This window comes from Ranitomeya variabilis, chromosome 5 (genome assembly GCF_051348905.1).
Source record: "Ranitomeya variabilis isolate aRanVar5 chromosome 5, aRanVar5.hap1, whole genome shotgun sequence".
In the NCBI taxonomy this organism is placed as follows: Eukaryota; Metazoa; Chordata; class Amphibia; order Anura; family Dendrobatidae; genus Ranitomeya; species Ranitomeya variabilis.
Window position 1 is genome coordinate 129,930,075 of NC_135236.1, and position 15,698 is coordinate 129,945,772.

The 15,698-nt window shown below is 47.5% G+C and overlaps 1 protein-coding gene across 5 annotated transcripts in view; it reads left to right on the forward strand.

Moving 5' to 3' along the window:
- DPP8 (dipeptidyl peptidase 8) overlaps nucleotides 1-15,698 on the forward strand; it is a 45,267-nt gene that overhangs the window by 715 nt on the left and 28,854 nt on the right. For 2 of the 5 annotated variants that reach the window (XM_077263302.1, XM_077263304.1), the window contains exons 2-4: nucleotides 2,525-2,782; nucleotides 6,160-6,272; nucleotides 6,655-6,828. In XM_077263302.1, coding sequence (XP_077119417.1) covers nucleotides 2,525-2,782; nucleotides 6,160-6,272; nucleotides 6,655-6,828 — 545 coding nt within the window. Of the gene's footprint in view, nucleotides 1-2,524; nucleotides 2,783-3,494; nucleotides 3,527-6,159; nucleotides 6,273-6,654; nucleotides 6,829-15,698 lie in introns of those variants that run through there. The other 3 variants (XM_077263303.1, XM_077263305.1, XM_077263306.1) reach the window with 3 other exon arrangements.

The following is a 15,698-nucleotide window of genomic DNA, read 5'->3' on the forward strand; positions in this document are numbered from 1 at the left end:
CCCCCTGTATACGGCCCCTGTGCCACACCACCTCCCCCCCTGTATACGGCCCCTGTGCCACACCACCTCCCCCCCTGTATACGGCCCCTGTGCCACACCACCTCCCCCCCTGTATACGGCCCCTGTGCCACACCACCTCCCCCCTGTATACGGCCCCTGTGCCACACCACCTCCCCCCCTGTATACGGCCCCTGTGCCACACCACCTCCCCCCCTGTATACGGCCCCTGTGCCACACCACCTCCCCCCCTGTATACGGCCCCTGTGCCACACCACCTCCCCGCCTGTATACTGTCCTTGTGCCACACCACCTCCCCGCCTTGTATATGGCTCCTATGCCATACCACCACCCCTCCCTGTATACGGCCCCTGTGCCGCTCCCTCCCCCCCTTGCAGGCGGCCCCTGTGCCACACCACCTCCCCCCCCTGTATACGGCCACTGTGCCACACCACCTCCCCCCCTGTATACGGCCCCTGTGCCACACCACCTCCCCCCCTGTATACGGCCCCTGTGCCACACCACCTCCCCCCCTGTATACGGCCCCTGTGCCACACCACCTCCCCCCCTGTATACGGCCCCTGTGCCACACCACCTCCCCCCCTGTATACGGCCCCTGTGCCACACCACCTCCCCCCCTGTATACGGCCCCTGTGCCACACCACCTCCCCCCCTGTATACGGCCCCTGTGCCACACCACCTCCCCCCCTGTATACGGCCCCTGTGCCACACCACCTCCCCGCCTGTATACTGTCCTTGTGCCACACCACCTCCCCGCCTTGTATATGGCTCCTATGCCATACCACCACCCCTCCCTGTATACGGCCCCTGTGCCGCTCCCTCCCCCCCTTGCAGGCGGCCCCTGTGCCACACCACCTCCCCCCCCTGTATACGGCCACTGTGCCACACCACCTCCCCCTGTATACAGCCCCTATGCCACACCACCTCCCCCCCCCCCCCCGTATACTGCCCTTGTGCCACACCACCTCCCCGCCTTGTATATGGCTCCTGGGCCAAACCCCCCATATGCGGCCCCTGTGCCGCACGACCTCCTCCTCCGGTGTACGGCCCCTGTGCCGCACGACCTCCTCCTCCGGTGTACGGCCCCTGTGCCGCACGACCTCCTCCTCCGGTGTACGGCCCCTGTGCCGCACGGCCGCCTCTGAGGCACGTTCTGCATATACTGTCAGCACGCTAATATGCTCTATTTCTGATTAGCACGGTGACCGCTCTGGAGATCAGCCTTCTGTATAACACGTGTAGCTATCTCCCTGATACTATATCGGGCATACTTCGGCCTCACGCATGACTAGCCATAATGCTACAGTAGCTGCAACATATTTTTTTTTTATATTCCACAGCTAGATAACAATATACGATAACATACTATCCGTCCCCACTCCTGTGTCAGGGTACGTTCCCACGTTCAGGATTGCTGTGTATTTATGCAGCGTCAAAAACGCAGTGACCAGATGTTACACTATGGTGGATGGTCCACTGTGCACCTGCGGACACTGACATGCTGCGCATCTTTGAGGTCTGCAGCATGTCAGTTTCTTTTGCTGGTACACATGCAGGTTTTCTCCATAGACTTGCATTAATGAGGAAAATCCATGTGTAAAAAAACGTAAATGCATCTCCGCTAATTTGCATAATAGGTTTCTTTGCTGCCCGATCCCTGTACTTCCACCTCCAGTGATCACGTCTGTACATGTGACCTCTGCACAAGCCAAACACAAGACCGGCCTGGCTACCATCCCTACCACTGGAATGGCAGAACTTTGGGAAAGTGAATATATAGTTTCTTTGTTTTGTGTTTTGTTTTACTTCAGGCTAATGTCTGCACATGTGGATTTTTATTTAAAGGGTTAATCTCATATTAAATGGGTAGAATTGCAAAGTGCTTGTAAAAGGAAAAACAGCTTTTCAACGTTCTTGTTAATAAAAATCTTATCTGCTATCAAGAATTGAGCAAAACTACTTGTTGCCTAGGTTACCAACCATCGTTTCAATCTAGAGGTGGCTGGTTTCCCGGCAAGAAGCACTGTGCTTACAAGCTCTTCTCTATAGAGCTGGCCAGACCCCTGTATCATCCGTGTATCCTCTGTCATCCAATGATATGATGAGACGGTCGCTTTAATAAATGCGTCCCAGTAAATACCGTGTCATAATACCGCCACCAGACCTTAGTAATCCTTAACATGCATAGATTGGATCGGCTCGCACACTTCAGCCTATGGGCCACATTAATGTAAGTTGGCTGAACTCATCCGGTGTGTATGGGAGCTCCCCGACACCTCCGATCTCATCGGATCGGACTGATGGAATTTAAGGGATCGATCCATTTGTTTTCCAGGAAGATAAAATGCATCCAATGGTGTCTCAGTATACGGGGTGTAATAACTGTCTCCTGAAAACATGGCCAGCTTTATTCTCTAGCATTACTTTTGCTCACAGACAAGCTCGTTTTGTATGACGCCCTTAGTACAAGTCACCTCTGGGTAACAAATGTCCTTCACATTGGCAGGATGTAACATGGCGGCTGCTATGGAGACTGAGCCGGTTGGATTAGAGGTATTTGAGTCCGCAGAGCAAAGTGGGGGAGACAGAAAATGTGAGCCCTTCTATGTGGAGCGTCATTCATGGAGTCAGATGAGGAAGCTGCTTGCAGACACCAGGAAATACCATGGATACATGATGGCCAAAGCCCCGCACAGCTTCACGTTTGTGAAGAGAAATGACCCAGATAGCCCTCACTCCGATCGCATGTACTACCTGGGTATGTGTAAGTATCACCATATTTCTGTAACTAAGGACTGAGCTGGGCACAGGTAACAGACGTCATAGGTTGGTCTTAGCCCTCACTCCGATCGCATGTACTACCTGGGTATGTGTAAGTATCGCCATATCTCTGTAACTAAGGACTAAGCTGGGCACAGGTAATACGTCATAGGTTGGTCTTAGCCCTCACTCCGATCGCATGTACTACCTGGGTATGTGTAAGTATCGCCATATCTCTGTAACTAAGGACTGAGCTGGGCACAGGTAATACGTCATAGGTTGGTCTTAGCCCTCACTCCGATCGCATGTGCTACCTGGGTATGTGCAAGTATCGCCATATCTCTGTAACTAAGGACTGAGCTGGGCACAGGTAATACGTCATAGGTTGGTCTTAGCCCTCACTCCGATCGCATGTACTACCTGGGTATGTGTAAGTATCGCCATATCTCTGTAACTAAGGACTGAGCTGGGCACAGGTAATACGTCATAGGTTGGTCTTAGCCCTCACTCCGATCGCATGTGCTACCTGGGTATGTGCAAGTATCGCCATATCTCTGTAACTAAGGACTGAGCTGGGCACAGGTAATACGTCATAGGTTGGTCTTAGCCGTCACTCCGATCGCATGTGCTACCTGGGTATGTGCAAGTATCACCATATCTCTGTAACTAAGGACTAAGCTGGGCACAGGTAATACGTCATAGGTTGGTCTTAGCCCTCACTCCGATCGCATGTACTACCTGGGTATGTGTAAGTATCACCATATCTCTGTAACTAAGGACTGAGCTGGGCACAGGTAATACGTCATAGGTTAGTCTTAGCCGTGTGACTACTCTTCATGCTTCCCTTATAGCTAGCTGTATACATTGGATGTGTATCAGACAAATCCTGTTGGTTATTAATGTGCCCAGTTGACAATACCCGTTTTGGAAGTTTTCTTTCTAGCATAATTGTCCATTGACCTTGAGGAGGGTGAGTGGCTGCAGGCCATCGTTACCATTGTTCACCAGCATCCATGGACTTTGCGTTGTTCATCCTGTAACATGTTGTTTTTTCTTTCCACAATTGACCACGTTAACTCCTGCAAGATTAATAACATTTATCTTTCGAAGTCAGGGAAAGGAAAGTTACTGGTGACAAGTGTCGTATGTGGGTACCGTGTAATCATTGGATTTCACGGTAGTCACAAATGCACGGTTAGGTTTCAAGCTCAGTTAAAGGTTTTCTGATTTTTCTAAACTGTCCCCCGTCTGCAGTGTGTTTTAAAAACAAGCGCACTGTGCTTCATTCACCCTCCCCATGTCCTGCACGGAGTCTCCACCGTTGCTCTTGGTGTCTGTTATTACTGGCAGCACTAAAGTGACATTGACAGCGCTGCAGACTATCGGTAAGCTTAGCTGCTCTGCCTGAGTTGACAGCACAGTGCCGCTAGGCAATCTTATTGGCTGCAGCGTTGTGGATGCGATGCAGAAAATAGGACATCGGCGACCAGTGGTGGAAACTTAATGAGGGTTTTTGTTTTATTTTGTTTTAACACTGAAGCCAGAAGGGGGGGGGGGGGGTTATAAAACTGGAAAATCCCTTTAAATGAATCATGTCTAGTGATGAAGAAATCATTTCTCAGAATCTGATTGTACCAGGAAGGTGATTTGTCAGTCACATTTCACATGGGAGTTTCATACTTTAGGTTTTCATTCATTATCATGAAATGGAGAGTGGGGGGGGACAACCCCAAAATGCATTGAAAATTCTAGATCTAATGCAGACTAGGTTTAGGGCAGGCTTGTAACATGGCCACTGGATGAAGGTACATAAGTGATAACTATCTGATCCACACAACCACCGTCACACTGATCTCCAAATTATAAATCTTCTGCAATGTTCACATGGATCTGAATTAATCTGACATCTATTTACTATTGGAACGTTAATGTAAATCAAAGGCTAGTGATGGCAATTTTGCAGCAGGTGTGCAGTGTGCTTTGCTGTAGATCCATATTACGATTAACCCCACTTTCATTTCAAGGGGGTAATCCTCAACTTTTCTGCATAGAATTTGCAGAAATACTGTAAGTAGCTTGCTACTTATCTACACTGATTTGTGTTTTGTTTTTTTCTCCTTTATCCATATTATGTTGAGGATGTCTCTTAATTTAATTAGGGTATGTGCACACGTTGCGGATTTGCTGCAGATCCGCATTTTTTTTTTTTGAGGTGCAGAAATGCTGCAGATCCGCAATTGATTTACAGTACAATGTAAATCAATGAGAAAAAAAAAATGCTGTGCACACTTTGCAGAAAATCCGCTGCGGATTAAAAGAAGTAGAATGTCACTACTTTTTTGTGAATCCACAGCATTATAGAAAACCGCAGGGATGAAAACCGCAGAAAAAACACACAAACGCTGCGGGACCGCACAAAAACCATGACAAATCCGCAGGTGCGTTTTCTGCCAGGAGAGACAATCCGCACCAGAAATTCCTAAGCCTAATCCGCAACGTGTGCACATAGCCTTAGACTGTATATCCCCTCCCATGGAGCCCCTATAGCCATTGATGGCCTCAGTGGTTTTCTGCTAGCAGATCACACTACAGGGGATCCAGTGTCATATGTTTTGTTTTTTTTTACTTGTCATGTAAATCTGACATTTGTGGTATAACCTCGGCATATGCAGCTCTGGCAAAAATTAAGAGACCACTGCAAAATGTTCAGTTTGTCTTTGTTTTTATAGGTATATGTTTGAGTAAAATGTAAATTGTTCTTTTAGACTATAAACTTCTGATAACATGTCTCCCAATTTCCAAGCAATAAATTTAGCTTTGTTTTTTTTTTCTGAAAAGGAGAAATGGTCAAAAAAAGCAAAAGTGCTTTCACACCTCAAATAATGCAAAAACAAGTTCATAATCCTTTAGAAACAAGAATACAAATGTTAACTCGGGAAGAGTTCAGAAATCAATATTTTGTGGAATAACCATGATTTTTATTCACAGCTTTCATGCGTCTTTTCATGCTTTCCGCCAGTTCTTCGCACTGCTCCTGGCGCAAAAATTTAAGCAGTTCTTTGCTTGATGGCTTGTGACTATCCATCATCCTCTTGATTGCATTTCAGAGTTTTTCAATGGGGTTCAGGTCTGGAGATTGGGCTGCCCATGACAGGGTTTTGGTGTGATGGTCTCTTAATTTTTACCAGAGCTGTAGATTCATCACTGTAGATGGATGCAGGCATGGGTAGATGGTTGGTATCAATCAGATTGATGTGAAACTCCTTCCACAAAATGTCATTGCTACATGGCTCCTCCGTGTGCTGCCCCAATAGACCAGGCACTATTGTCGTGTACTACATAATGTTTGCACATAACACTTATCTCACACTTTGTGTTTAGCGATGTCTGGAGAAAACCGAGAGAATACTCTATTTTACTCTGAGATCCCGAAGAACATAAACCGTGGAGCCGTCCTTATGCTGTCCTGGAAGCCTCTGCTAGATACTTTTCAGGTGAGACCTCAGTTTGAGGTGCTCGGAGAGTTGGCACCTGTTGCTTGACATGTACTTTTCTCTAGCTTACCCCTTATCTTGGCTTGCTCAGCTTATGATTTTCACCAAAACAATGGCACACGTGTTATGCCAGCAGTTATAGGGATATTTAGGCTGGCATGACCCTCTGTCTTCATTCCCTTTACTACACACTTTCAAAACTGTCTACTGTGGCATAAAATGTGTCTAAAATGCGTCATTTGATGCCCAACGTTTCTGACATTTTCTGCACCGTTTGTCTATTGCCTAGTTATGGTGGTTTGGTTTTGTCGCAGAGCTTTTCATATTGGTGGGTGGGGTATGTATTATGGCAGCCAGTCCAACTTCACTGTTCCTCTTTTAGGCCACCCCTGATTACGGGATGTACTCTCGGGAAGAAGAGCTACTTCGGGAAAGGAAGCGTATTGGTACAGTGGGCATTTCTGCATTTGATTATCATGCAAAGAGTGGAACTTTCCTATTCCAAGCAGGAAGCGCCATCTATACTGTCCGCGATGGAGGCACCCGTGGGTTTACGGTAAGCAGAAAAGCTGCATTCTGTATGTTCCTTCTGTTGTAACCTGCTTAACCGGTTTGCATCATCAGGGCATTATTTTATTGATACATACTACAGAGAAATATCTGTAGAGGATGATGCATATCTTTGTGTATGAATATGCAGTTATTTGAGTGTTCATACCCTTTTGAACTTTTCCACATTTTTTTTTTTTCCACTTTACACCTACAAACTTACCGTAAATGTTTTATTTGGATTTTGTGCGATATACTGAAACAAAGTAGCAAGTATTTGTAAAGTGTAAAAGAAATGATATTCTAAATATTTTAAAAATCAAAATCTGAAAATTGTGACATGCATTTGTATTCAGCCACCTGAGTCAATACTTTGTTGGATCACCTTTCTCTGCAAGTACTGCTAAAGGTCGTCTGGGGTATGTCTTTACCAGTTTTACCCATCTTGAGGCTTACATTTTTTTCCTATTCTTCTTTCACTCTAAGTGCGATTGGATGGAGGTATCCGTGACAGCAGTTTTTAAGCCTTGCCACAGATTTTCAATGGGATTTAGACCTCCACTGTGACTAGACCATTTACATACATGAATATGCTTTGATCTAAAACATTCCATTATATCTCTGGCAGTATGTTTAGGGTCGTTCTGCCGGAAGGTGAACCTAGGTTCCAGTCTTAAGTCTTCTTCAGCTTCTAACCAATTTTACTTCAGGATTGCCCTGCATTTAGCTCCATACATCTCCTATGAACTCTGTTCAGCTTCCTTGTCCAGCTACCTTATTCCTGTTGAAGAAGAGCATGCCAACAGCATGATGATGCCAACAGCATGATGATGCCAACAGCATGATGATGCCAACAGCATGATGATGCCAACAGCATGATGTGGCCAACAGCATGATGTGGCCAACAGCATGATGTGGCCAACAGCATGATGTGGCCAACAGCATGATGTGGCCAACAGCATGATGTGGCCAACAGCATGATGTGGCCAACAGCATGATGTGGCCAACAGCATGATGTGGCCAACAGCATGATGTGGCCAACAGCATGATGTGGCCAACAGCATGATGTGGCCAACAGCATGATGTGGCCAACAGCATGATGTGGCCAACAGCATGATGTGGCCAACAGCATGATGTGGCCAACAGCATGATGTGGCCAACAGCATGATGTGGCCAACAGCATGATGTGGCCAACAGCATGATGTGGCCAACAGCATGTTTGACTGTGGAGATGGTGTTTTCAGGGTGCATTGCCGTGTTAGTTTTTCGCCACACATAGCGATTTGCATTTAACCCAAAAATTGTCATCTGACCAGAGCATCTTTTTCCACATGCTAGCTGTGTTCCCAACATGACTTTTTGCAAACGTGACTTATGGTTTGCTTTCAAAAATGACTTTTCTCCTACGCCTCATTGGGGGACACAGGACCATGGGTGTTATGCTGCTTGTCACTAGGAGGACACTAACACAAAGAATTAACTCCTCCTCTGCAGTATACACCCTTTGACTGGCCAGTAATGACCCAGTTCTTGCTTAGTGTCTGTAGGAGGCACTTTGGTCTGTTCTCAGACCCCACCGTTTTTTATTTTCTGTAAATTTTTATTTTTTAATTAACGGAGTGAAGGGGGCGACATATTCCTTTTCAGGGTCCGCTCTCCCCCGAACCATCAACAGGCGAGTATACCTCCCTGTACCTCTTCTGCGACGACTGGGGCACGCCTAATCTACGCTAGGGCGACGGTTCCTATACGGTCCCGATATCCCGCCTGTAAGATGGCGAGCACATAAAGTATATACCTCTTATGTGCATCTCCTGGGCTCCTCTGCAATCAAGCCCTCACCTCAGCATCATGTGGTCCCCACAGTAGCCATAAGTCCCCTGCGGCAGGCACATCTGAAGACGCACAGTTGCTCTCCATCCCCCGGCATAGGGAGGATCGATTAAGCTGGAGGTGGCATCCCTCCTCGGTGAGTAGTACCCTTCCTCATGCTGCCTGCGTGGGAAGGTGCGGTCCGGGTCCGTGGGGATCATTAGACACGGCCGCCGGCGCGTTCCGCCGGCCGGCTCCATAAATTTAGTCCCCGGCTTCATCAGCCGGACTAGGCCGCAGTTAAAATTCCCGCCCACCGCCGAGCCCCACCCACTACTCAGGTGCTTCTCGCTTTGAACGAGAAGAACCCTGCAAAGCTCGGGCGCCATCTTGGGACTCCACCTCTGCGGGGAACTCAGCCGAAAACGCTACCTTCCCTCTCTTCCTCCCCGGGGACACCAGCACAGGACCGTGGGTAAGCTGCTCCACTCCATAGGGAAATGCTAAACCCTTTCTCTGCACCCATAGCTCTGCTATGGCAGTTTATTGGAGAATAGACATACACTATGTCTCAATCTAAGGAGGCTAAAAGGGGCAATAAAAAGCACACTGTTTTTTTTACTTCATGTGCCCCTTGCAATTCTGCATTGCCACGTGCCCACAATACCCCTCTATGTCAGAACCGTGACCCGGCCTGTGCGCAGCAGCCTTCTGCCTCCACCTCCAATGTCTCCACCGACCACGTCGAGCCTAACCCTCCTGAGTGGGCCGCTTCCTTGTCACGTTCAATGGATTCTTTGGTCAAGGCATTGGACTCCTTCCTCCCTAAGCTAGAACTCCCCCTCCGTCGACTGCGACGGAATCTGGCGCCGGTACGGGGCCGTCCGACCACAGGGGGCGTACTGTACTACGGGAATCTCTGGTTCCAGGAAAATAACCCATCCCTCGTCTCCCCCCGTACACGCTCGAGCTTCAGCATCTGTGGGCTCATCTTCTCCCTCCCCCGAGGGTCGCAGCGTACATGACTCGGAATTCGAGTCGGAGGAATCTTTAACCCAAGAATCCTCGATCGGTCAGGAGACACTTGACTCCCTCATTGAGGCAGTCAACAAAACACTAATGGTGGATGAGGAATCTGTATCCACTCAGGATCACGTCGTGTCTTTTAAAAAGACTAAACACGTCCAAAAGTTATTTGCTAATCACCCTGAGTTTCAGGACATTGTCCAAAAAGACAGGGAACACCCGGATAAGCGATTTTACGGCTCAAAAAGGAAGCTAAATATCCTTTCTCCAAGGACCTGATGAAGGAGTTGCTTCTCTCTCCTTCTGTGGATCCTGCCGTATCGCAACTCGCATCCAAAACAGTCCTTTCTCTGTTTGACGGTTCATCAGTCAAAAACCCTTCTGACCGTCAAATTGACTACCTGGCTCGCTCAGTCTTTGAGGCCTCAGGAGCAGCTCTTCTTCCATCCTTTTGCTGCTACCTGGGTTGCTAAGGCAGTGGTTGCCTGGGCAGAGGTGTTAACCTCTACCGTCCACGGCAGTAATCTTCCCCCAGAGGCGGCCAGACTCACTAACCCGATAGCTCAGGCCGGAGACTTCGTAGTTAACGCTTCCATAGATGCGGCTAATTGCGCAGCGCAAGCGGCTGCAAACGCAATCTCCATCAGGAGGGCTTTGTGGCTCCACAATTGGCGAGCAGATTTTGCTTCTAAAAAGTCGCTGACTTCTTTACCTTACCAAGCTGGCCGTTTATTTGGGGAGCAACTAGACCAAATCATTTCTGATGCTACCGGAGGGAAGAGTAAATTTCTTCCTCAGCAAAAACCTGCCCGGCCCTTTCGGAATCAACAACAGTTTCGATTCCGATCCTTTCGTAACAACTCCAGTTGGTCATCCTCTTCCCCTGGTTCAGGATGGCGGGAAAACCGAAATCCCCAGGTCTCATACAGACCTAACCGTTCCTGGAAACCCAGACTGAGACCTTCGGGCCCTAAGCCAACCGCATCCCTTAAACTTTCTACACAATGACTCGTCGACCTGTCCGGCGGACACCGACAAAGTAGGCGGACGTCGTCTTTCCTTCCGTCAAAATTGGCTCTTGGTCATTCAAGACGAGTGGGTCAGAGAGCTCGTGTCCTCCGGATACAAAATCGAGTTTTCTTCTATCCCCCTCCACGCTTCTTCCAGTCCTCTCCCCCCAAATCAAGAGCGTCACATCTTCTTCAGGCCATACAGGTGCTTCAAAGGGACGGTGTCATCGTTCCCGTCCCTCGAGGCCAACGGTTCAAGGGGTTTTACTCCAACTTATTCGTGGTCCCGAAGAAGGACGGGACTCTACAGCCCATACTGGACCTCAAGCTGCTAAACAAGTTTGTACGTGTCCGACACTTCAGGATGGACTCGCTCTGTTCCGTTGTTGCGTCCCTGGAAAAAAAGAGTTCCTTGCATCCATAGACATCAAAGATGCTTATCTACACATCCCGATTTTTATTTTATTTTTTTTAAATTTTTTTTTCCCTCTCATCAGCAGTTCCTGCGGTTCGCAGTCCAGGACGAACACTTCCAGTTTGTGGCTTTGCCCTTCGGACTCACCACTGCCCCAGAGTCTTCACGAAGGTCATGGCAGCTGTCATGGCCATTCTTCATGCTCGGGGAGTGGTAGTTCTTCCGTATCTGGACGACCTATTAATCAAGGGTCCGTCCCATTCTGCCTGCGAGAAGTCTGTAAGTATCACCATGGATTCTCTTTCTCTCCTGGGTTGGAAAATCAACTTCAAGAAATCATCTCCAGTGCCGGCTCAGCAAATCTGCTTCCTGGGCATGATTTTGGTTTCTTCCCGCATGTTAGTCATTCTCCCTCCAGAGAAGGTCTTGTCCTTACAACAGGGAGCGTGCAAGTTGCAAGTTCTCCCGCCCAGTCCCTCACTCCATTCGCTTCACGATGCGCATCCTCGGGAATATGGTTGCGGCGATGGAAGCCGTTCCTTTTGCGCAGTTCCATCTCCGTCCCCTGCAACAGGCGCTGCTGTTAGCCTGGAATAGGAGTCCATTCTCCCTCGCTCGACCGTCATTTTTGCCTGTACCCACAGGTCAGGCAGACCCTCAGGTGGTGGACACTGTAGTCCTCCCTGGACCAAGGGAAGTTATTTCTCCCAGTGCGCTGGTTAGTGGTGACTACCGATGCCAGCCTTTTGGGCTGGGGCGCAGTTTTCAATCACCACACGGCACAGGGTCGTTGGTCCACAAGAGTCGCCTTTTTGCCACTCTTGCATAAAGGTCAGATTTGTGGAGTATATGACTAAGGGTACCGTCACACATTGAAATTTCCATCGCTACGACGGTACGATTCGTGACGTTCTAGCGATATCGTTACGATATCGCTGTGTCTGACACGCTACTGCGATCAGACACCCTGCTGAGAATCGTACGTCGTAGCAGATCGTTTGGAACTTTCTTTCGTCGCTTGATCACCCGCTGACATCGCTGGATCGTTGTGTGTGACAGCGATCCAGCGATGTCTTCGCTTGTAACCAGGGTAAACATCGGGTAACTAAGCGCAGGGCCGCGCTTAGTAACCCGATGTTTACCCTGGTTACAAGCGTAAACGTAAAAAAACAAACCGTACATACTCACCCGTCGGTGTCCTTCAGGTCCCTTGCCGTCTGCTTCCTGCTCTGAGTGCCGGCCGGAAAGTGAGAGCAGATCACAGCGGTGCTGCGCTCTGCTCTCACTGTACGGCTGCACTCAGAGCAGGAAGCAGACGGCAAGGGACCTGAAGGACACCGACGGGTGAGTATGTACTGTTTGTTTTTTTACGTTTACGCTGGTAACCAGGGTAAACATCGGGTTACTAAGCGCGGCCCTGCGCTTAGTTACCCGATGTTTACCCTAGTTACCCGGGGACTTCGGCATCGCTCCAGCGCCGTGATTGCAACGTGTGACCGCAGTCTACGACGCTGGAGCGATGATCATACGACGCTGCGACGTCACGAATCGTGCCGTCGCAGCGATGAAAATTTCAATGTGTGACGGTACCCTAAGGCTGCCGGCACACTATCAGTTTTTGGTCAGTATTTTACGTCAGTATTTGTAATCCAAAACAAGGAGTGGGGTGATAAATGCAGAAGTGGTGCATGTGTTTCTATTATACTTTTCCTCTGATTGTTCCTCTCCTGGTGTTGGCTTTCAAATACTGATGTAAAATACTGACCAAATACTGCTAGTGTGACGGCAGCCTAATAGTTGTCCTGTGGATAGATTCTCTCACCTGAGCTGAGGATCTCTGCAGCTTCTCCAGAGTGACCATGAGCTTCTTGGCGGCTGCTCTAATTAGTGCTCTCCTTTCTTGGGATGTCAGTTTAGGTGGACGGCCACGTCTTGGTAGATCTGCCGTTGTGTAATTCTCCTATTTTTGGATAGTGCTCTGTCAGATGTTCAGAGCAATATTTTTATAACCTAACCCTGCTTTACTCTTCTCCGCTACTTTATCCCTGACCTGTCTGATATGTTCTTTGGTTTTCATGATGCTGTTTGAGCCCTAATGTTCTCAAACAAACCTCTCAGGCCTTCACAGAACTGCTGTAGTTATACTGAGAAGAAATTAAACACAGGTGGACTCAATTTACTTTTGTGACTTCTGAAGACAATTGGTCACTCAGGTTTTTATTTAGAGGTATCAAACTAGTGGGCTCTATACAAAATACACATATATATATATATATTTTTTGTGTGTGTGTATGTATGTATGTATGTGTGTGTGTGTGTGTGTGTATATATCTATATCTCTATCTCAAAAAGGGAAACGGTGAAAAGACGACTTTAATGCCCTGTGGCGTGGTAACGTTTCGGATAAAACAATCCTTTCTCAAGCAATGAATCAAGCAGTGCTGTAGGCATATATAGGGTGCACATGTCATTAATGAATTAGCATAAAATTTCAAACATGATTTGTGAAGACCTACTCACTGTATTACATAGATTGAAGTGCTAAGTACAGATATACAAAATCTTTCATAAAATATCTTATACATGTATATTGATAGTGTACAAAGTACTTAATATTGCAAATATGTGATTAATTAGTCTACGTGTGTGTGTGTGTGTGTGTGTGTGTGTGTGTGTGTGTGTGTGTGTGTGTGTATGTATGTATAATTTCCTTTACATGCACAAATACTTGCTACGTTGTGCTGGTATATCACAGAAAATGCATTAAAGTTTCTAGGTGTAATGTGGAAACGTTCACGGGGTATGAATACTTTCTCGAGGCATTGTATGTGTATAATATGCACTGCTCAAAAAAATAAAGGGAATACTAAAATACCACATGCTAGATATCACTGAAATACTCCAGTTGCAATTCTTTATTCATTACATAGTGGTGGAATGTGAGATCAATAAAACACAAAAAATGATTAATTTTTAACTTCTGGACAGTCAGTGGTGCAAAGTGGCATTGGTGGATGTCCCAAATGTGCTGTTTTGGATTCAGGTCTGGGGAACAGGCAGGCCAGTCCATAGCATCAATACCTTCATCTTGCAGGAATTTTTGACATGCTTCATTCACATGAGGTCTGGCATTGTCCTGCATCAGAAGGAACGTAGGGCCCAGTGCACCAGCATATGGTCTCCCAATGGGTCTGAGGATCTCATCCCAGTACCTAATGGCAGTCAGGCTACCTCTGGCGAGCACATGGAGGGATGTGTGGCCCTCCAAAGAAATGCCTCTCCACACCATTACTGACCCACTGCCAAACCGGTCATGCTGGAGGATGTTGCGGGCAGTGGAACCTTCTCCACGGCGTCTTCAGACTGTCACATTTGTCACATGTGCTCAGAGTGAACCTGCTCTCATCTGTGAAGAGCACAGGGCGCTAATGTTGAATCTGCCAATCGTGTTGTTCTCTGGCAAATGCCAATGGCTCCGCATGGCGTTAAGCTGTAACCTCAACACCCACTTGTGGATGTCGGGCCCTCATACCACCCTCATGGAGTTTGTTTGAGCAGACACATGGATGTTAATGGCCTGCTGGAGGTCATTTTTCATGGCTCTTGCACTGCTCCTCCACAAAGGCTGAGGTAGCGATCCTGTTGCTGGGTTGTTGCCCTCCTACAGCCCACTCCACGTATCCTGGAACTGTATCTGCTCCATGCTGTAGACATTGTTCTGACAGACAGCGCTACCCTTGTCACAGCTCACATTGATATGCCATCCTGGATGAGCTGCAATACTTAAGCAATTTCTGTGGGTTGTAGACACCGCCTCATGCTGTGCTACTGTACCTCTAGTGGGGAGAGCAGTGACAAAATGCGAAAGTGATCAAACAGCCAAAAAGGATAAGGACAATGAAATGGTCTGTGTTCACCACCTGCAATCTTGCTAATTACCTATAATTACTACCTGTTGTCTGTTCCATTCGCACAACAGCGGGAGAAATTGATTCACAATCTGTGTTGCTTCATAACTGGACAGGTTGATTTCAGACGTGTGAGTGACTTGGATTTACGTTGTGGTGTTCCCTTTATTTTTTGGAGCAATGTATAATATATTTATGAGACGCTCCTCTTTTGAGAGTCGATTAATGAGATCATTTGATACCTACTTTCATTAGTTGCCAGTTATTTCAGATATTTTCCGAATTCTTGAGTTACTTGCTTTGTAAACTGGAAAAGTTTTGTTTTTTGTGCCCCTCCTGCCAATTGCTGTGTATTGTAACTCTACTCCAGGTATTACTGTGGGCAAAAGTGCAGCGTTACAGAATAAAGCAGCATTTTCACTAAGCATGGATGTCACCATCACGCTACGGTATCATACTTTTCACAAAAGTGCTGTAAACTGCATTGTCAATCCTTAATATAATGGTAATAGCAGATTTAGTACAGCCTTATTCAAAGCACGCCTCTGGTCTTCATCATGGCCACTGATAAAGGGGCATATAAACCGAACTATCCATCAGAGACCTCCATTAAATACCGCTGCACATGGCATGGAATATTGGTGCGGGCGCAGTGTTGTTCATTGTAGGCCACTGGTGGAGAAGAATATAACCTCCAAGGACTGGG